This window comes from Zootoca vivipara, chromosome 6 (assembly GCF_965207765.1).
Source record: "Zootoca vivipara chromosome 6, rZooViv2.hap1.1, whole genome shotgun sequence".
NCBI classification, from domain to species: Eukaryota; Metazoa; Chordata; class Lepidosauria; order Squamata; family Lacertidae; genus Zootoca; species Zootoca vivipara.
Window position 1 is genome coordinate 54,162,738 of NC_142589.1, and position 22,298 is coordinate 54,185,035.

Genomic DNA, 22,298 nt, shown 5'->3' on the forward strand with positions numbered 1-22,298 from the left:
ACTGGGGTTCATTTCTTCTGCTTGCGCTATATCTTTCCCCCCCACTGGCCCCTCATTCCTTATCTCTTTTGTGTTATCTGCTTCAGGCCTGAGCAACGGATATGAGGCGAAGAAACGTCCGGGCAGCATTGCTGTCCGACCTGATGCGACCCCTCCGGCCCTCTCGAATGGTGGCAAGGTCCAAGGCAATGCCATCCACATCCCCACCGTGGATGGGAAACTGCGGCCCACCGCCATCCCCAAGGGTGGTGCCCGTGTCTCCCTGCAGGCCCTGCAGGCCCTTGAGGGCGACACCGCCCTCCAGCGCCACATCAACTGCGTCTACTATGACGACTCACTCCTGGGGTGCAAGACGGCAGCGAAGCTGTCCCCCTTGGCCAGGCCCAAGTCTCTGGCTGTCCCCTGGATGACCACCCAGCCAGGCTCCCCCGAGCTGCTGGGCCCCGTCATGTCCATCTCTCCACAGGGCACCTACCTGTCGAAGATCATCCCCAACGCCGTCATGCCTCCCATGGTGGACGTCATCGCCCTCTCGCGTAACAAGGTGCGCACGCTGAGCCGCTGCAGCCTCTCGACTGCTAGCCCGGCTTCCATGCGCTCGGTGGGACGCTTCCCTTCCGGCCCCCGCAGCCGCGAGCACTCCTCCTCCAGCGACAACTGGAGCCATTCCCAGTCCACAGAAACCATCGTTTCGAACACCTCCACCATCTCCTCACACGGGGGCACCGACGGCAGGAAAGGCCAGGCCAGGCCCGACGGACAGGTCCCAGCGGCGGATAGGGCCGACTTGGACCAGCTCAGTACCTTCAGCTCCATGAGCGGCACCAGCTCAAACTGCCTCGGCGGCAAGGCCGCCCCCGCCTCCCCCCACCTCCTTGGGGTGCGCCCCCCCGGAAGCAGCGGGCGGGCCTCCCCTGCCTACAGCACCGGCAGTGCGGCGGAGGGCTCAGACAGCATGAGCGTGCGGAGCGACCGTTCCTCCACCCGCAGTGTTTCCCTCAGGAAGATGAAGAGAGCCCCTGCACCCCCACGCAGGACGTACTCCCTACACAAGAAGGCTCAGCAGCTGGAGGCTGAGGGGGCACCCAGAGCGATGGGCCTGCCCCCCATGCCAGAGCGCAGGCCCCCACGGGAAGGCAGCGAGGCGTGGACTGCGGGGCGGCTAGGGAGCCCCAGCCTAACTGGGGACGACGAAGTGTTTTCCCCCTCCTCGCAGAGCGAGACCAGCAGTCTCCGTTCCGACAGCCTGGCCTGCTCTCCCGACATCTCTCACCGGAGCCCGAGGACCATCCGAGAGGAGGGGCAAGTGGGCGAGACGCCGGAAGTCCCCTCGAAGCACAGCTCCCCCGACCACTTTGGCCGCACGATGTCGCCCTCCAGTGGGTACTCAAGTCAGAGCGGCACGCCCACTCTCCACACCAAGGGCCTCGTGGCCCACGCCTCGCCCTCCGGGAAGAAGAGGCCCCAACCAAAGAAGCCGGAGCGGGTCTGCTCCCTGCAATCCCCGGGGCCCTCCGTCTCCTCCTCCCTGACATCCTTGTCCTCCTCTGCCTCGGATCCAGCCGCTGTGGAGGGGACAGCCCCACCTTCAGCAGGACCCTCTGCCAATGCTGCCCCCGCTCTGAATAAAATGGACAGGTTCCTTATCCCTCCTCACCCCAAGGTGCCAGCTCCCTTCTCCCCTCCACCCACCCAGGGCCAACAGGTGGAACCCAAACCTGGCAGTGCCCCAGTGGGCCAACCCCACCAGCAGCCCGCTGTCCTCACGAGAGCTAGTCGCAGGTCGCCTCCTCCATCGCCCCCTCCGGCCTACCACCCGCCACCACCCCCAGCGAAGAAGGCCAGTGCCATTCTGGAGGCCCCTGCTGCCCCGACACCTTCTGAGACCATGCCGGACGCTCCTGCGGATCCTCTGTGGCCCCCTCCGCCCCCACCCGTGCCCGACGCCCATGACCTCTCCATGGCCGACTTTCCACCCCCGGACGAGGCCTACTTTGTGCCGCCCCTGCCAGAGCCCCAGCTGCAGGCTGTGGGGACACCCTCCCTTCAAGTCACTGTGGCAGCTCCTGCGGAGAAGGAGCAGCCGGCCAACCAAAGAGCAGCCCATGCGGAGGAGGGCCAAGCGCCTGCCTCTTCGCCCTCCTTCTCCACAAGAGTGTCCTCCAAGATCCAGCAGCAGGGGGTGCCAGGCGCTGCACCACTGCCAGCTCCTCAAGCAGAGCTGCCACCACCTCCCAAGTTCCCCGCGGCAGGAGAAACTTCCCTCCACTGGAAGCCCGCGATGCCTGGCCTGGCGGCAACAACCTCCAGCCTCCAAGCCCAGCCCAGCCTTAAGAAGCCTGCCGCCAGCGCCCACCCTGACCTCAAGAAAGAGCCGGCGTCTCGCAGCAAGAGCAACTCCATGCCAAAGGAGGACGCCAGCCTCCCCATTGTGACCCCTTCCCTGCTGCAGATGGTCCGCCTGCGCTCGGTCCACATGGACACCCAGGGCCCTGCTGCGAGCCCGGCAGCAGCCAACCCCGTGGCGGAGCAGAATGGGCCGAGCACTGGGGGCAGCGGGAAGCTGGGGCAGCCTGCCCCACAGAAGCCTGTCCGTAAGTCGCTCTCCTTGAGGGCCCCAAAGGACAGCAGTACATCTTCAAACCCCCTGCACGATGCTGTGCGCCTGAAGGCCTCCACGTTGTCTTCCAGAGAAGCGCCGGGCCTCGGAGGGGCTGAGAGGAAAGCTGGCCACCGGCTGACGCTGCCGACTTTCCCCACCGCAGCAGCTGCTCCCACCGGCGAGGCGAAAGAGGACCAAATGTCCCCCCACCATAAGTCCCCGGCTTCAACGGCCAGCTTCATCTTCGCCAAGAGCCCCAAGAAGCTGGTCATCGACACCCCGGCCTCCCCAGAGGCCCAGGCCAACCTGAAGAAGAACCTGGTTGCGGAACTGATGAACGTTTCTGGTCAGCGGTCCACGGCAGCCCTGGGGCTCCCCCAGCAGGGCTCAGGAAAGCCCCAGGCCTGGAAGATCCCTCCGCCCATAGCTAGGAAGCCCTCGCTAGGGCCAGGCCAGCTGCCGTCTCCCCAAAGCCCCAAGCCAGCAGGAGCTGAGGAGCTAAGCTGCACCCTGCCAGTGGCTGGGGACAGGACTAAGAGTGAGGGGTCTGGTCACCAGGCCGCTCTCCTTGGGGACAGCAGTGACAGCCCCCCGGCAGGGCCTGCAACACCACTACAGAGCCCCCCAGCACAAGGTAAGGGGCTGAGCAGGGCGGGGGTTGGGTGGTCCCCATTCAGCTGTGGCAACACACTTGATATTGGAAGGTCTGTCCTGGGGGCTGTTGGGCAACCGTTATTGACTGACCATGGTGCTGTTACACTCACACCGTTTGACCAATGCAGACCCTGATTTCTCGTCCCTTTTTCTGCCAGTCATGTTGACTATGTCTGCAGCTTCTTCCTGGGCAAGAACAGGAGGGGACGGGTTGCCGTCATGCCCTGCTTGGGGGCTCCTAGTAGGAAAGAGAATGCTATGCTAGAGTTTTTTAAAAATCTAATTATGTATTTTGTTTTACAGTTGCCCAGTAATGTAAATGCAGCATTACTGCTGTTTGTTACAGTATTATCCTTCTTAAAATATAGTACAATTGCATTTTGCACAGGGGATGGCCCATATACGTAAAATGACGCACCTAGTAGCTTTTACCCCCACCCCCAAACAAGGCAGAGAGCTTTTAAGTTTTTGTCTCTGGTGTGGATTCCACTCCCTTGCTTCCTTTCTCCACAGCTGAGGAACTGAGGTTGAGGGAGAGTTGTAGGCTCAGTCTCCGTTGCAAGGCACTGGATTCCAGCTCTGAAACCCGTTGCCTCTGCTTTTCTCCTTGCAGATTTACAGGAGGAGATGGCGTGAAGGGAGACCCTGCAGCGTGGTTGCCCCTGGAATACAGGAATTAAAAATAATTAACAAACAGAGAAAGAAAGAAAATCTCAGGGACCTGAGCAGGCCAGAGGAGGTCCTGGATGCGACGAAAAGGAAGACAAAACAGCCTTAGCCTCTGATGGCCTTGATATTTATGCAAAAATTGTGTCGGTTTCACTTTTTCTTCAGTAACACGGCTTTATTTTACATACAGAGACAAAAAGTAGCACAACACCCTTCCTTGCTGCCGCCGCCTCCTCCTCCCTCAATGGGGCAGCTTTTCTCAGCTGGGGTTTTATTTTTCCCATTGTGGGGTGGTTTTTTTGGTGCATAAGGAAAATGGCTTTTAAGGACAATGGACAATGAGGACTGTTTGCGCTGCCTGCTCCCCCTGCCCCACCCCAAGGAGAAGCTGGCAGAGTCGAACCAACCTGGGCTGTGTGTGTGTGTGTGTGTGTGTGTGTGTGTGTGTGTGTGTGTGTGTGTGGGACCCCCAGAAGAGCTCCCTCCCTTCTTTTCTCTTTGTGGTGGGGTTGGGAGCATCGCCTGCTTTTGCACCCCTGGAATTGTACAAAACAAGCACTTTCTCTAATCGAGGCTGGAGACTGCAAGGACTGCTGCTTATGGAGAGCTGTGTAGTCTTCCCAAATGCTGCTGGGGCCCAGATCCTTTCTGCTTCATTCCTGTGTGCTCCTGCGAAGAGCTTGCACTGAAGGGACCCTGCAAGTTAGCCTTGCTGTTCTAGTGGCAAGCCATGCGGTGATGTATCTGGCTAGCCCAGGTAGGGTTCCGTGGTGCAAACTGGTCCCTACCAAGCAACAGCTGATTCTGGGTGGAGGGTGAGCTGCACCCTTCCCGTGGGAGACAGCTAGGAGGGGACCTAGTATAATTCCACCATAGCACAAACAGGGGCACATAATTGTTCTACTCTTTCTCAGATGCCACTTATGTTACCTTCTTTGTGCCTAGAAGTATCCCCCAAGGGTGGGTTGTCTCCTTGAGGGTCCAGGTACGAGAAACCTTTTGAGGGGCTCACAAGGGCTGAGCTGCCTAGCAGTGCATGTGCAAGAGGTATGTGCTGGGCTAGCTGGTTCAGCTGGGGGGCGGGGAGACTTGGCAGGAGGGGCAGCCAGAGCCCCTTGGAGCTTAGCTCTTCACTGCCAAAATGCTAAAGGTCCAGGGCATTTTGCAGCAAAACATTCCAGGCCTAGAGCATCCTATCTTGGAGCAAGGGGATTGAATGGGTGATTCGGGGTGGGGTAGGGTGGGCAAAGGCTCTTCCATTCTGCAAGCAAAGCTCTCCTCCTCCTTCCCATTCAGCATGGTGGATGTGGTGTGATTCTGGCTTTGGCAGCATCCTTTTCTTTGGTGAATTTGAAACTTCCTGGAGGGGAAGGGATGGCAGGTAAGTATTAAGGCAGCTTTGAGATCCAGCCTGGGTCAGGGGTGTGTGTGCATCCCTTGCTAGAAGCCCGCTGGCTTGCGGAGTCCAGCTTCACCCAGGGCACACCTCCTGCTGCAGGCAAATAGTGTGTGGGAGTGGATATGGTTGCCCCCCCCCTTGTCGTTGGTGGCCTGATGTTGGTCACAGAAAGGTGCAAACTCTGCAAGAGGTGCCAGGGGCAGGACAGAACCCCTCCACCCACAGTTGCTACATGAAGCTATCAAGAAGGGCTGGGCATCCCAGGGTCACTACTAAACCTCCGAGGAGCACAAGAATTCATGCAATGGGTTTGTAGGTTGACTAAGTGCTGTGAGTCCACATAATCTTTGATGGCAAAAGGGCATTAGATGGTTGCTGCCAGCCAGGGTAGACCGAGCCATCTTTGCCAAGTTGCTGCCTTCCAGATGTTTAGGAATGGTCTGAAGTAGTTGCCTGTGTTTGAAAAGCCCTGCTCCGAAGTGTGATGGTTTTAAGGCTGCTCATTCATTTTGCCCCCCCCCCGGGCCATTATTAGGTGGCAGGTGGCACCCCGACTGCCACAGCCTAGTAAATGGCATAACTGGGAGACTCAGCTGTGTGTTGCCACCATACCTACCCCCCCACTCCTGCCCCACCAACCTGCCTCCTTTTCCTGGTGCTGTACTTACGACCGTGTGTGCCTGATGTTACAAACCCCAGCAGTGAGTCTCTCCCAGAAACGGGGGGCACCCTCTTCCTCTGCTGGAGACCCCCTCTCCCCTGAACACCCTCTCCAGGCTACATCAGCTGTCAGGAGCTCACGCCTAGCTAAGAGGCTTTCCTTCTCGCCCCTCAAGCAGGGTGTGGGGGCGGGAATATCTTAATTTCCCTCTCAACCTCTTACCCCAAGGCTGCATTCTCCTCCCAGATTGTTCTGCCAAGAGCCAACACAGCACTTTGAAGGCAGGAGAACAGACAAATCAGAAGGAGTTTTTTTGGGGGGTGTCCCAGTGGGGCAGGGCACAGCATTTAGAAATGATACCAAGCACCTGAATTTGTCCCCCACCCCCAATGCCTTTGTTTTCTATTCTTTAGGAACATTAGACAACTGATTTTATATAGACTTCTGAAGAAGAAAAATCTTGGGTCATTTGATTTTGATTTTTTCCCTCATGATTGTAAAACAGGAGTGGGGGGAGGGAGCTACCTTTGAGAAAGGGATGGAAGGGGGGAAGATGGTGAAATACATTTTTAAAGACTGTCTTTGTAAAGATAAATTAAAGCTTGCTTGCTTGCTTGCTGTCTCTCTTACCTTTTCGCTGTGGTGTGAATATATTTGCCGTGGGAGGACGAGAGATTTTATTACCAACAAGAAAGAGGGAAGAGTCTGGAGTGTGTGTGTGCGGAAGGTGCTGGTGCAATGGAGGAATCCCAAGAGCAGCCAGGGCGAAAGAGGTCTAACCATCACGCCCTGCCAGAGACCTGAGGCAGAGGGGATACAGTAAATGTGTGCAAGGATCCGCAAGTGATCAACCCACTTGCCGGCCATCCTGCCTAATCAAGCAGAACTTTTTCTGTCTTCCATCTGGTGGAAGCAATGTTACCCCACCCGAGTGAGCAGTTTGCAGCTGAATGCACGAGTGTACATCATGCCGGCTGGAGCTAACGGTCATTGTAGTCCAGAACAGACCTCCATAAGCATAAAAAATGTACGGCAAGTGTGCCGGTTACAGCAAACAGAGGTTTGCTCAAATCTCTCTCATTAAGCATGTACAGGCTCACTCACAATAAAAGCAAAGTCTCTGAGTGCTACCACAGTAAAGATTTCTTATAGAATAAGCTTCTATATTATAACCTATATACACAAAATGTTCTCCTTGTGTAGATTCATGGTAAAAGGTAGAGACAGATGGCCTTGAGTTTGGACACTTCTACCGGAAAAGTGTTCCTGGTTTGCTTTTTCTGGCAGCTGCTCCAGCTCTTCACATCCCTCTCTCACACACACAATCAGCCTTTGCCAACCTGGTAACCTCCAGATATTCTAACCTACAACATCCATCAGTCCAATCAAAATTGTCCGATACATCTAGAGGGCACCAGGTTGGGGGAGTCTGATTTAAAGTACTACAAATCTCTTAGCTATAAAACATGCACATCCCTCTGCTAGTTAAATAGCCAGTAACTACAACTACATGGGGTTTCTACCTTGTGCAATTTCCCTGTGAAAAATAAATATCTGTCAGAGGGACCCAGGTGGCGCTGTGGGTTAAACCACAGAGTCTAGGGCTTGCTGATCAGAAGGTCGGCGGTTCGAATCCCTGCAACGGGTTGAGCTCCCGGTGCTCGGTCCCAGCTCCTGCCAACCTAGCAGTTCAAAAGCACCTCAAAGTGCAAGTAGATAAATAGGGACCGCTCTGGCGGGAAGGTAAACAGCATTTCCGTGTGCTGCTCTGATTCGCTAGAAGCAGCTTTGTCATGCTAGCCACATGACCCGGAAGCTGTCTGTGGACAAACGCCAGCTCCCTCGGCCTATAGAGTGAGATGAGCGCCGCAACCCGAGTCGGACACGACTGGACCTGATGGTCAGGGGCCCCTTTACCTTTATTTGATCTGTTACCAAGCATGTTAGAAAGCAGTCATCTTGGGCTGAATGCAGCAGCTACCACAGAAAAGCACCAGGAACCAGATGGTGTGACCATTTTATTTGGGGAAATGACAGATGATTTGGAATTCAGTGTTTATGCCTGATGGACCTAACCGTTGCCAATCTGGTAAGAGATCCTCTCCAAATTTTGCCAGCCTGAGTCCGAGCTCAACAACTTTTTAAAGCAGAGTATGACAAACATCATGGAAGGCGTGTGGACCAACCCATCATAAGAGGGCAGATCTGTGCTAGCAGCATTTCATCTTTCTCCTACAACATCTGGAGAGGTTTCCATCACCACCAGAAGTCAGAAGGACGAGGCCATTGGCCCTTTCCTCATCATCATAAATAAGACGTGCCTGGAGAGAGGTGCCTCATTGCACTGGCCACCTGCTTCTAGGTGCCCTTCCCCATTCTGTCCATGTCAAAAGATGGAAACCATGTCAATTCTTTCATGGGTCAGGTCCAGCTGGGTTGGAATCTCATGGCTGGGAGTGCAATGTAAGTATGGAGGATGTTTGTCGGGCAATAACTGGCACGCATAAGCTGAAAGCGCGAGGCAGCTAGCGGATGCTGCCACTTTTCAGAGTTTTGCAGGTGAGGTTCCCCAGTTTGGTCATTAAGTTCTTCCCCTTCCACTGGGCCACAGAAGCCTCAGAAATCTGGAAGTCCGCCTGAGAAGAAAAAGAACAGACAGGGTGATTTCTCCAGTCCTGTCATGCTGAGGGGCCACAGCTACGTGGCAGAATACTTGACGATGCAGAAGGTCCCAGGTTCAATACTGGCAGGTCCAGGAAAAACTTCTAATTAGAAATCCTGCAGAACTGCTGTCAGCCAGTATAGGCAATACTGAGTAGGAAGGGCCAAATGTTTGATGCAATAGGAGGAGGAGCAGGAACAGCCTCCTATGCTGACATCAGCTTTGGCTGGCCTGGTGTTCTTCAGATGTTCCAGACTACAACAGTTCCAGGCAGTTGAGGGAAGTTGTAGTTCAAAACAACTGGAGGACACCAGGTTCACACAGGTTTGTCTACCTTAGTTAACCATGCTGGACAAGGGAAGCCAGACCTTACTAGCCTTGAAGGCGGAAGAGGAGAAGGTGCCACACACCCCTTGATCCTTTTGAGCAAATGTTACTTCTATTCTAAAATATTCACATACTACAGCCATACATTACCAAGCTAACCAACACAACACCCACGCCCTCATAACTGCTTGGGACTGCTTTTATTCTTACTTTTAAAAAAATGTATTAGATTCTCCCCTCCAGTTTTAAAAATGCCTAATGGTGCACCAGCGTTTTGTTTTCTGAAAAGAAGTTGCTTGAATAGCTTTATTCAGAGTCCCCAAATTTTGCACCAATTGGGAGTCTCAGTTCTACATATTTAAGCAGATCAGCGTCAACTTGCCCTTTTTGCAGAATCTGTGCTGCTCCCTAGTAGTACGAGACGACCCTCTGCAGGCGCGGCACACAGCTCCGAAGCCCTTTCTACCTGCCCTGTAGCAGAAACACTGGCCTCCTGCAAAGCCAGCCACTTAGGATTGCAGAACAATCCCTGGACTAAGGGAATGTCAGGGTTTGCTTTAAGCCAGTGTGCCTCATGCTGGTTGGGGCCAACGGGAGGTGTAGTCCCAAAAACACCTGGAGGGCACACAGTTGCTCAGCTGCCCGATATGGAGCCACCTGCCACTCAGAGGAGCCTTCTCCCTGCTCACCTGCAGCTTCTCAAAGACCTTCTTCTTGGGTTTCAGCTCCTCATCAGGCTGGCCTTCTTCATAGCCCTCCACAAACACCCGCTCACCGGGGCAGGAGCCAGCCGGGGGGTCCAGGGGCTCTATTTGGCAGGGCTCCCCAGCGCTGGAAGAGGAGGACAATCATGTTAGCGGCAAGCAGGCTTCAGTCGGCCTCTCGCCTCGCCTAACAGGAAGAAATAGCCAAGGGACAACTAGTGCCTGCTTGCGCCCCCAATAAGTGGAACGTTGATCCATTTGCAGCCCCTCTGCATGAGCCAAAGTCTGCCTGCCCCACCTTCCAGTGCACACACCTGCAAGCGCAGAGCAGCATGGCCTGGGACTCCAGCCCCCGCATCTTCTGAGGCTTCAGGTTGCACACCAAGACTACCAGCCTGTCCTGCAGCTCCTCTTTGGGCACGTGCTCCACCAGGCCACTGACCACCGTCCGCGGCTCAGGCTCCCCCACATCAATCTTCTCCACGTACAATGTGTTGGCATCGGGATGCTGCAAAGGGAGAAGGGCGGTGTCACAGCCCTTTTGCGAAAAGCTGAATGGCCCCCTCCAGGGTTGCAGGCACCCCGCAATCTCCCATGCACCCCAAGCCCAGTACAGAAGCCCAGGGAGCGTGACGGGAGACCTTTGCACACGCTCTCAAGAGTCCTGATGCCAGCACCCTTCTGTTAAGAAGAGCCCGCTTAGTCCTGCATCTTGCTCTCCCAGAGGCCAACCAATTGCCTCTAGGAAGCCCCCTGGCAGGCTTACCTTCTCTACGCTGAGCACTCTGCCAACACGAAGGTCCACCCGAGATGGCACCACTTCCTCCGGGTCGGAGTTCTTCGTGGGGCCTTTCGCTGAAGGCTCTGCAGACAGGGAAGGGAAGGGAGGTTTTTAGGGGAGCTGCAGTTGCAAAGACTGGCAGCAGCCTGGAGAGACTAGGCCTCAAAAACGGTGCTGGACAGGAGACTGATAGATGGGAAATGAAGGGCCCTGTGAGAGAAGCAGGGTAGAGAGGATCTTCTGGTGTGGGAGGCTGGGAGAAGAGGGGGAAGCTCCCAGGTCAGAGCTGGGAGGGTTCACTCTTTTGTGGGTAGAAAATGGGGTAGGATCCAATTGTGACAGAGGGCTTTTTATTTACTTTTCCCTCTTTATTTTCTTCCTTATTCTTGGTGGGTTTTTAAAAAAAGTTTTAGATTAGCTTGGCTTTTATTGTATTTTATGTGGGAAACTTGCAATAAAAATTGATTTTTTTAAAAAAAGATGCTGGTATCCTCTTGCATGAGCAGGAGATGAGGGTGGGATGGAGAGGAGAATTAAAGCAACGGGAAGGCATGGGAAACTGAGTGGCGCAAACGACTCAAGTAACTGAACAGGCGTCTATTTCAGAGAGAACAACCCAGACTCACGTCCAGTGTTTGCGTATGTCACAAAGGACCAAGACAGACAAAGGGGTCTGGCCAATTGAAGTGAACCCAGGAAGGAGCCACGCCACAGGGGAGCCACTTAGCAGGCCCACTTGCTTTGCAGACAGCGAAGGAGGCAAGTCAGATCTTCCAGACCCAGGCAGGGCCTTGTGGGGGCAGAGCGGCATCTGCATCAGCATGCCCCAAAGAACTTGCAGGGCTCTTGGTTTCAGAGAGTGCCAGAGCATCTGTAAGAAGCTCTGGAGCCTCAGGGGTGGAGCCCCTGCTTTGCATGCAGAAGGTCCCAGGTTCAATCCCAAGCAGCATCTCCTCCAGGGAGGGCTGGGAATGCCCCCTGCTTAAAACCCCAGAAAGCCTCTGCCAGTCAGGCTCAACAGTACTGAACTAGATGGACCAACGGCAGATGCCTTTCAGCCCTTACTTGTTTTGGATGGATCAGGATACGCAGAGCTGGCCAGTTTCTTCATTTGTGAGCTGCTGAACTTCTCTCTGATGGGCTCAAGGAGCTTGTTCAAGGCCACCTCCACAGAGTTCTTCAAGTCCCCAGGGTGGACAACCTGCGCCCACGGAGGAAGATGGAGACCCAGTTAGTCCTGCTCTCCCTAGAGGGTTCCCACCAGTCCGCAGCGGCGTTCCTAACAGTGGGCGCAATCCCAAAGCACAATCTGGTGGGCAGGACCCAGCGGAATGAATGAGAGTGGTGTAAAATCAAAGCCAATGGGGCTTCATGGGGGAAAAACATTCCACATATTGCACAGCTTGTAAGACAGAAATTAAAAGGGGGAGAGAGTCTGATTTAGGCAGAACAGCAGGTCGGCAAGTTTTACTTCGTCTGGGCCGGTTCACTCCATTGGAGATCCCTCCGTGGGCCAGATTGTGTGTGTGTGTGTGTGAGCATGCACGCCTGTGATTTCCGGTGTCCACGAAGGGGAGGCTTGTGGGCCGGTTAAATGACCCCCGTGGGCCACTTGTGGCCCATGGGCCTTAGGTTGCCAACCCCTGGTCAAGAGCCCCTCCCTGTGACTCAGCTTCCCCTTGTGGGCCTCTGATGCAACCCCCCAGGTGGGCATGCAGAGCAAAAGGTCGGGGTCTCCCACCACCAAGACACAACTGCTACCAGGTCTCAGAGTCTGCCTGGCAGGATTGCCCAAGCTATAAGTGCCTGGCAGGTTAGCCCAAGCTACAAGTGCAGAGGAGCCGCTTCACGGGGAGGTGCTTCCCACATGCAAACCAACAGCAAGGACCCCAGGAGCCCCCCACCCCCAGCAGCTGGCCACCTCCCTACCCCACCCCACCCCCGTGTGTCACCTGGTCAGCAAAGTCTTTCTCGAGGTCTCCGTAGTGGGTGTAAGTTTTATTCCCTCCCCACTTCTCATCTCGAAGAATCACAAACTCTGCAGTGGGGCAAAAGAAAGATTTGAAGATCCGCTTTAACAGAGTGGTGTACATTTGAGGAGTCACAAGAACACTGCAGGAGTGGGGGGTTAGTATCCAAGGTCCTCAAAATGCCAGTTTTTTAAAAAGCTTCAAAGCCCTTCAGGTTGCAGGGGACACACTGATGATGGCGAAGGAGGACCATGATCAAGGGTGTCATGTTCCCTTCCCTGCCCTTGCCCCTAGCAGCAGCAAGATAAATCCCAGCTCTTCCTTAAGCACATGCCCACAAAAAATATTTCAAAGGAGCTGATGGCGAAGTAGATGGATCCTCTTGTCTGGCTGACTTACTACCAAGAATAAGCGGGTCTAGAAAGGGTTTGAGGCCCCAGCCATCAGGCTGGACTGGTCACCCTCATGTACGTTCCAGTTCTGGATGATGCATGTTTAGGAGAACAAAACTGGTATGGGCTCTTAGAAGGGCAGGGAAGATGGTCATGGGCAGGGAAGACAAGCCCTACAAGGAAAGGGCAAAGAAACCCTATGCATGTTTAGCCTGGAGGAGACTGAGTGGGGATGCGACAGCCCTTTCCAACACCTACGGTGTATTTCTCTCACACAGACAGAGCAGAGGCTTGTTCTTTGCTGCTGCCCAGAAGCCAGAGCTCATGTTGCAGGAGGGGAGGGTTTGGGTAGCATGCTAGGATAAAGAGCCTTTTGACAATGGAGCCAATGAGCTAGAGGGATGGGTGGGATTTCCCTGGCCAAGAGGTCTTGAGGCAGAGGTGGGCTGGCCGTCTGTCTAACTTGGGCATTCTGGCATGGAGTGGACTAGCTGGCATCCAGGGTCCCCTCCAGCTCTGTGATGCTACGACTTCCCTTCACAGGAAAGGAACTGGCCTGCATACAAGCACCACACAGAACCTCCGTGGTGCCACTAAAGGCCCCTTTGGTGATTAAAAGGGAGCCTTTCCATTACAGCCAGGAGAGAAGAAAAACTGCCAGACATATCCAGCAGGGCATGCTGAATTTTTCAATTTTCAAATTCCAAAAAGGGAGGGTGCTAAAATGTTGTAACATGACTTGGGAATTCAAGATATTTTGATTAAATGAATAAAATTTAGTTTTGCTTGGTACATAAAATGTGTGTAAAATTGCATAGAAATCATTAAAAATGATGGCCAATCTACTCGCTGTTATTATTATTAAGCATTACCTGATGTTTTCAGAAGGTAAAATTAAAATTCTTTGGTTTTCCAAAAACAGTTTATATGCTTCTTCGTCAAGCGTACACTTCCCAAGCTAAAGATAATAGATTTGAATTCCTCATACCAAGAACATAGTTTTAAGACCCCTCATTGAAGAAATTTGAAGAAAAAAAAGTTTCACCACCTAAAATGACATGCTCTGCTACATACTTGGGGCTCATACATATTCAGGCTCTGCTACATACTTGGGGCTTCAGGTAAGCAGGGAGGGGACACAGGTGGAAGGTGAAGTGATGTGACCCAGCCCTTCACCTCTAGATTGGCCTTTCAGCCAATCAGGTTGCCAGCTACTCTCCATAATAAAAACCCCTAGCTCCTCCCCCCTTTTTGCTGCTTGGAGACACTTACCTGATCTGAGTGGGAAGAGCACATGCTTGATGAAGGACAAGACCCCATTGTTCTCCACATTCCCCGGCTCACAAAAGGCCTTCTTGAGCTTCTTCTTCACATCCTCCTTTCGATCCAAGAGATCAATCTTGGACTCCTGGATGAGGGAAGGGAGGGGATGCTCCATGAATTAGCTCCCAGGCACAGCAGGCCACAGAAGTGTACTGGGACTAGTCAGTTTTTCACAGATGGAGGAATCATCGTGAGATGGAAAGAGCCTGGGACCACAGCTACAACTTTCAGCCCACCTATCTGCTAGAGCAAATCCTTTTGAGTTAAAGGATTTAACTGGATTAACTGACCAGCACATTTTCCATTTTTACATAAACACCACAGACCTCACCAATCTTCTGCCCTCCAGAGGCTTCAGACAATAACTCTCATCTTTGTGCTGGCTGGGGCTGATGGGAATTGTAGTCCCAAGCATCTAAGAGCAGAAGGCACCAAGGCGGCAAAGACGGATTTGCAAAAACCATGAAGCATGAACATCACCTTGGAATGTGTTCTGGTTTTTTCTCAATCGACACTAGATAATTCAGTGCAATTCTGTTACAATTGATTTTGACAGCTCGATGACTATGCTCTTTAGAGACGAAACATCGGATTACCGGAACAACGTCTGAGCACTGAACCACTGATATATCACAAGCGGACTCTTTATTACTGCTTTTGTAATTGTTCAAGATAAAATCTATTTTGGAAAGAGAGGAAATGAGCACTGAACCACTGATCTATTACAAGTGAACTCTTTATTTACTGTGTCTGCTATTGTTTAAGATAAGAAACTACTTTCGTCATTTTTTATGGATGTTTATTGTTTGTTTGCAGATAGCTGCCTTGGTCATATTACCTTGCATGGATTGCAGTAGTCATTGTATCACCACCCTATTCCTAGTTTTTTTCTCAAGCAGGGCATCCTCAACACAGATGCCAGCTGCTCCCTCCCCACCCTTCTTAACCCAATCAGAGTGTGATGCTCAAAACTGCCAAGTAGGAAATAACTTAGGTGGTGCTTTAGGATCTCTTTATGGTGAACTGGTCACCAGTTACTTAATTTTCAAATTGAATCCTTTACTACCAGAGGTAGAATATTGCTTCCGGATGTGTTATCCGATTTCTTTTTTCCTTTCCGTAATGCTGAAGTATTTCAAAGACTAGAAAAAAGAAAAAGAACCCTGCCAATGAGGACTGTTGGCAAGGCACCCCTGCACATTTTAAGAACTCCTCCTTGCAGGATTGGGCCGCCAGGGGCAAGAGTCAAGCTGAAGAACCCACCTCTTCCGAAGAACTCATCTTGCTGCCTGTCAGTCCTGGCACCATGGGGTTCATCAGGTGGATGCGCTTGGCATAGCCCAAGGCGGGGAGGTACTAGAGATTAACAAACATACAGGGATTTAAAACAAAAGGCTGAAGATGGAGGGAAAGTGGGATGCTCAAGTGTACTATCTGCCTCCCTGAAACCCAATACCTTCTCTGTGGACTGCACTTTACACTGTGTTCTTGCACAGCACATTTCCCATATCCTAGTAGTTTCTGCCCCCATGTTAACCAGCCGGGGGGCAACGGGGAGAGAAAGGAGGTGCATTTTGCATTTTCCACCTCAAGACCCAAAATACCCATGCCTGGTCTACCCTTGGGGCACAGCATGTGATCAAAGGGAACACAGGTTTAGCTAGCTGAACTATCCAGGGGCCTTCAACACCAATTGCACAGTGCTCCAAAGAGGCAGCCAGGCAAGTGTCTCCTTCTTCTCACCTTCTCTGCAAAAGTGAAGATTTTCCTCTGATCCACTCCTCCAAACTGTGCATCAACTTTGAGGTACTCTTCATCCAGTGCCTGCAGGGACACACAATCATAAATAACATCCTGCAGACCCCCCTGATTTGGGCAGGCTGGTTGCTTCTCTCCTGCCCCAGGGATACCCCTGGGCACTAGCATCTCTTGTGGCTGTAGGAGCCAGAGACAAACTGTGAAGAAAACAAGAATTCCACCTCCCAGATTAGGATTTTATTCCATAGGCTTCAGGCTGAGTGAAGCAAGCACCTGGCATCCTCTTAGGTCCTCTACTAGTCTGTTCCTGAAGCATATTGATCTTGGCAAATTGATACTTCACATATAAAGAGACTTCAGAACTATGTTAAGAAAAATACCTGCTACCAAACAGGTGCATTCCAACCCTCACGAGGCATGGTGTCTCCACAAATAGAACCATCCATACTTACTGGATCTTTTCCTTTCTTCCTCCCCCTTCTTCATAAGTAGAAGAATAGCACAACTTATGGAAACACACGTATCTTGGTTTAAGAACAGCTTAGTTTATGAACAACTTGGATTAAGAACGCTGCAAACCTGGAAGTAGGTGTTTTGGTTTGTGACCTTTGCCTTGGAAGCAGAACATGTTTCACTTCCTGTTGAGTGTGTTCCATTTGTAAATTGAGTCCCCTGCTGCTATGGGAAAGCATGCCTTGGTTTAAGAACGCTTTGGTTTAAGAATGGACTTCCAGAATGGATTACGTTCGTAAACCAAGGTACCACTGTATAGCCTTGGGCATGTGAGGATATTCATTCTGAGCTATGGTAGCCAAGGGCAAAAGAAGCCCACATCTCTTCCCCCCCGCCTCCTCCATGATGACGTTAAACAGGTACCTGCAGTCCTGGATAGAGGAGGCCACTGAGCAAGGGATGCTCCACCTGCTTGACCACTTCTGCCCCGGCTTTCTTGGCATCATGTTGGGTGACGACAGAGGACAGGCGGTAAACATCCAGCGTGTATTCTCTAAATAGAAAAGGCAGGGAGCTAGTGTGGTGGAATGTCCTTCCCTTTCCAGAACTACAAGCAGCTTAGGAGCCTTACCACTTGCAGGTGGATCAGATGTAATGTTAAGGACATAAGAAGAGCTTGGCTGCTGGGTTGGGACAAAGGGGGCCCATCTAGTCCAGCTTCCTGTTCTCACAGTGGCCAGACAGAGGCCCCAGTGGGAAGCCCAAAAGAGGGACCTGAGCACAGCAACACTGTGTATGTTTCCCAGCAACTGGCATTCAGGGGCATGCTGCCTCCGACAGTGGGGGCAGAACACAGCCTCCGTCTCTCCTCTACCCTCCCTGTGCAGATGAGGCGACAACGGAGATGGGAAAGAAAAAAAATCTCTCTATGCATCTCTCTCATTTATGCATAATTTTATATGTCTCTATGCTGTCTCCTTTTTCTTGCACAACTTTTCTTCACAGGGGAGACACCTTGATTATTTTCTGAACCTTTTCTAACCCTACAATATCCTTTATGAGGCGAGGCAATGAGAACGACACTCAGTATTCCAAATGTGGCCACACCGTAGATTTGTATAATTGCATTATGCTATTGGCGGTTTTATTTTCAGTTCCCTTCATAATGATCCCTAGCATGGAATTTGCCTTTTTCACAGCTGCTGCAAACTGGGTTGGCATCTTCACTGAGCTAGCCACTAGACCCCAAGGTCTTAGTTCCTGGCTAGTCACAGCCAGTTCAGGCCCCCATGAGTCATACATGAAGTTAATATTTCTTTGCCCCAATGTGTATCACTTTAGTCTAGTTTGCACTGAACTGCATTTGACATTCTGCTGCCCATTCACTCAGTATGTAGAGGTCCTTTGGGAGCTTCCACAATCTCATTTTGTTTTAACTAACCTGAACAGTTTATGCCTGAACCCAGTCAGGCTCTGGTTAGCCTTAACTATGGCAGTTAGTTGAAAACTGAAGCGAAAGCTTTCCATCTTTACCTTGTGGCTGTGCCAGAGGAGTGGGGACCACACAGGCCCAATGCTGATGAATGTAATACTAAGCTTAGCTTTACATCCAAATCCCAATATTAAACTGGCCAAAGGACTGCCAGACAAATAAAATATTCAGTCTAGAGCTAAATATCGAGGTGGAGGATTTCCTGGGGAAGGCATTCCTGATCCTAGACAGCACAACAGAGAAGGCACCAAATAGTCCCACATAGTGGTAGGATATGCAGCGGGGCCTCTCTTGATGAGCCCAGAGAATCGGCAGACACATGGCATTTTCAAAGACAACGTGCAGCACCCTCAGTTTCTCCTGTGCCACCTATGGGACTCTGGCAAATCTCCCCTTCCAAATCATCCAACTGGCACCCAATTAAACCTTAGCAGGTTTAGGAACTTTTCTCAGTGAAAACTTTAAAACCACCTGAAGAGTTCTTACGGGTGCTAATCCCTCTAACCAAGGATCCCATTTGTTGTTCTGCAGCTCCACACTGCCTCAAGACAAACTTACTTGCTGAGCTGATAGTCAGTCCCCCGGATGAACTTGAGCTTTTCCAGCGGCACACCTATGCTCTCCAGCATTGCCTTGATCACATTCTCATAATATTGGGTGCGCAGCTCCAGAAGCTCCCATGGTGCCTTCATATTGTCGAGGTATCCATGGAGGTCAGCAAACAGAATTGTCACCTGAGAGGGAAGGGGCATATCAAGCAGGAGTGCCTTGGCCGTAACCCTAACCCTTCCTCTATATCAGGCATCCCCAAACTGCGGCCCTCCAGATGTTTTGGCCTACAATTCCCATTATCCCTAGCTAACAGGACCAGTGGTCAGGGATGATGGGAATTGTAGTCCAAAACCTCTGGAGGGCCGAAGTTTGAGGATGCCTGCTCTATATGCACGTTGAGAACCAACAGGAGCTCAGACCCAATGCTTGCACACCTAGATCAGCCAGCCACCCCCAATCCAGAGCTGTCCAGATACTTTGGACTACAACCCCCATCAGCCCCAACATAATTCAGCCATGCTGGCTGGGTGCCAGGTTGGAGAAGGCATGAATGGCGTTCAGGGAAGAATTGCCTTCCAGAGGTCTTTGAAAGGCAGCCGATCCTCCCCACTAGGATGACTGCCCCATTGCTACTTGAAAGCAGCCAAGAGACCAAATGTAAAGCAGAGCCCAGTCTCACCTCACATCCAGCCTTGAGGAAGTCTGCTATTTTGGTCATGGGTACAAAATACGCTATATGAGGCTTGCCTGTCGTGGCTGTCCCCCAGTATATCTTCACCTCCCGTTCTTTCAAGATGGCCTTCAGCTTATCCTCTCCGAGAACTTCCTGCAAGCAAAAGAGAGATGTGTTCAGCATCTCAGCTAGAAAAGCAAGAAGCAAGAGAGAAGGGAGAGCTAGGGAAGCTGAAACCCTGCGATGCAAGGGTATATATATTTTTTTAAAACATTGATATACCACCTTTTATTAGGTTTACAAAATATAATAAATGATATATATTAAAACAAGAATAACTCAAAACATCAATATAACACCCACAGTAGAAAAATATAAAATCACATTGAACAATAGGAGGCAGGTAAAGCACTAGATCAGCAATTCTCAAAGTGCAGACCATGAAACATAAATAATTAAAGTCTCTTGAGAGCCCAAAGGATCCACTAATAGAGTAGGCATAGCTTATTCTCTGATATTGCCTCTTCCAATAAGCCTCTACTGGGGACAGATAATTCTGCCCCCAACACTGCATTGGGCGTATCACAGTCATTCAATCACTTGCTCTCAGGAGAGGCAGGTGCATTGCTCTGGGCAATGAGTGATTTAAATATGGGAGTTATCCATTATGGTAGAGGAAGGTTTTCAGGTATGGTTGAGTAATGGTTGTCCTTTCAATCAGTAGTCACAAAGTGAGTCTTGTGTGACTCAACAGCTTGCTTCTACAGATGATCCTAACAAAATGACAGGCTTTTCCCATTACCTGTTCTGCATTCCTCTCTTTCTTTTAATGCTCAGATCGAGCAGACATGTAGCAGTGCAAATTGTAGGGAAAGCCCTATTGCTAACACATTAAAACCTCATGAGATACCATCACAAGTGGCAAACCCAAGTGAAGAAGCAATAAACCAAGGTCAAACAGCAATGCAGCTCCACAACCACAGGAAACAGTTAAGACATCTGGTTTCTAATCCTCATTACCATACACGTTCCAAAGACTGGAGTAAGATATTAATAACCCAGTTCTTCTACCACAGACAAGCACTTCCTTGATATGCTGGAAAACCTTATTTGTACATGGGACCTAGGAATCATCCAGAATTTTCAGGTTACCAGCAGGGCTGGGTGATATATCAATATATTGTCCAAAACTGGTTTGAAGTCCATATCGTCATATCGGTTTCATAATTTTTAATCTGACAATATATCATGAATCATGATGTGTGTGCTATGCAAAAATCACAATGTGGGAAAAACCATGAAGCCAACCCATGCCTCTACATAGATCCATCCTTATTTCAGAAATCGTGATATATCAGTATATTGTGATGTTTAGCTAGTGATATTGAAAACCAGATATTGCTCAACCTTAGTTACCACACATCTGAGTCAACAAGGTAAAATGCAAAAAATCCAGATTAGGAATAAGGTACTATGGCAGATCAAGATCTACTCAAAGATGGCTGGATGATACGCTATGGGATTCAGACTTCTTTATCAACAGCAAAAAGTCCTCCAACCCACCCAGCTGTCAGAATTCCTAATTTGTAGTAACTCATATGTAGCTCTGTATTTGTATATACCTAGTGTGCCAATAGGGAGGCACCAAGCACCAGAAGACTGTCCCTTAGAAGTCTTAGTGTTGTGCCCAGCCCAAAGCTTTGTTTTCACACAAACTGCACTCAAGTTTTGAAATTTCTAATTCTCTCCCCAGAGAAATTCCATCCAGATATGAGGCTAGGGCATCTCATAGGGGAGAGGCTCCCAGTGTGAATAATTTGGGGTGGAAGAAGGCTTATTTCAGGAAGCAAATGTTCCCAGTTCTTAAGTGTATTTATAACAAAAGAAAATAATGGGGGGGGGGGTTAATAAAAAAACTTATTTTGGAGAACAGAGTGGGGCAAACCTTTGATGCTTATTCAAACTACTTTTGCACCCATATGTGGAATATTTTTTTAAAAAGACTCATTTTCAACCATTCCCACAGAAGTACCTGCAAATTTCGGGTGATCAAGTGATACTTCTCCTGTGCTGTCAGTTCATGCCCCATTGTGCCAGCAGTTGCTCACCCACCCTTATGAGCTGAAATTGGGAAAAGAAATGCATGTTAGGCAATCAAATAAAAACAGGTGTAAGCATCAAGGAGGTCTCCAGGCATTCCCGGCACAAGCAAAATTTCTTCTCTCCCAATGGCAGAAGGTTAGGGGAAGAGAACAAGCCAGCAGAGACTGAGACAATTTCATGTCCCCACAAAGCAAGAGAAGGGGGTCAGAAAGCACCACATAACGGCTGAACCAGAAGCCTCCTTGTGCATGTCCCTCCCCCCCCCTATTTAATGGGGTGGTATTGGTAAAAGAGAATTCCTACATATTGACTGTGTAGAGCAGAGGCTGCTGATCCCCACCCGAATCAAGTATGCTTAAAACAAAAACAAACAAAAACAAACAAGGCAGGGGATCCTGGAAATGACAGGCCAGTTAGTTAAATTTCCCGTCAGGGCTCACTGGTGGAAAGCACTGTTGAATATAAAATTACCCAGCAAAACCAGAACAGCTTCTGCAAGGGTAAGTCTATTTCGGGAATCTATTAAGAGTTCTTTGAAAGCGTCAATTAAGCCTATAGATAGATCCCGATCAGTCTCAAGGTAATTTACTATTAAGACAACTGAAAATGCCACGATCACTTGCCACCCTCATCCATGAATTTGTCTGATTTATTAGTATCACTGCTATTATGTAAAGCAGTGGTTTTATCCCGCTCTCCTCTAAGGGAAAAAAAGTCTCCCAGGGCAGCTAGCAGGCCCTAACCCCTGGGTTGCAACCTGAAAGAAACGACAAGAAAGGAAAAAGAACTGAAGAGGGAGATGAAAAAAGAAGCAGCAAAATCAGGCCCTGGGTCGTCCCCGCTTCAAATCCCCTTCAAAGCCATCAGCGCATATGGTGGCAGCGAGTCCCACATACTAACTCGAGCCTTCCACGCCATCCCTCGTGATCTCCCCTCCCCCCACCCACCTACCCCTCCTTGGGCTCCGGGGGGCTCCCAATGCTCCCCCTCCCTCCGCTCCCTCACCTTTCCTCTCTCTCTCTCTCTGACACACGCCGGCCGGGGGCTGCCTCCGCGTTGCATCAGCTTCCTCCCTCTCGGCGCTCTGCTTGGTGGCCTCTGTCCTGCCCCGAGACTGGAAGGG

At 50.9% G+C, this 22,298-nt stretch overlaps 2 protein-coding genes across 5 annotated transcripts in view; one reads left to right on the forward strand and one right to left on the reverse strand.

Moving 5' to 3' along the window:
• The window catches only part of NHSL3 (NHS like 3), a 59,711-nt gene extending 53,097 nt beyond the window's left edge, over positions 1–6,614 (forward strand). For all 3 annotated transcript variants that reach the window (XM_035117223.3, XM_035117224.3, XM_035117225.3), the window contains exons 6-7: positions 87–3,236; positions 3,870–6,614. In XM_035117223.3, coding sequence (XP_034973114.2) covers positions 87–3,236; positions 3,870–3,892 — 3,173 coding nt within the window. In that variant the 3' untranslated portion in view covers positions 3,893–6,614. The remainder of the gene's footprint in view (positions 1–86; positions 3,237–3,869) is intronic.
• A 1,376-nt stretch (positions 6,615–7,990) lies between these two features.
• Positions 7,991–22,261, reverse strand: YARS1 (tyrosyl-tRNA synthetase 1). Of its 2 annotated transcripts, none has more exons than XM_088672191.1 (14): positions 22,189–22,261; positions 21,105–21,195; positions 19,079–19,225; positions 18,406–18,581; positions 16,779–16,908; positions 15,888–15,968; positions 15,408–15,500; positions 14,094–14,229; positions 12,412–12,497; positions 11,525–11,660; positions 10,445–10,542; positions 9,993–10,186; positions 9,664–9,805; positions 7,991–8,621 (listed from the first exon to the last, which is right to left on the reverse strand). In XM_088672191.1, the coding sequence occupies exons 2-14, from the start codon at positions 21,159–21,161 to the stop codon at positions 8,511–8,513; spliced, it is 1,587 nt and encodes a 528-aa protein (XP_088528317.1). In that variant the 5' UTR covers positions 21,162–21,195; positions 22,189–22,261; the 3' UTR covers positions 7,991–8,510. The 2 variants fall into 2 exon arrangements, with proteins under 2 accessions (XP_088528317.1, XP_034973117.3); XM_035117226.3 differs by having other exon boundaries at positions 21,105–21,193; positions 22,181–22,261.
• Positions 22,262–22,298: the final 37 nt, after the last annotated feature.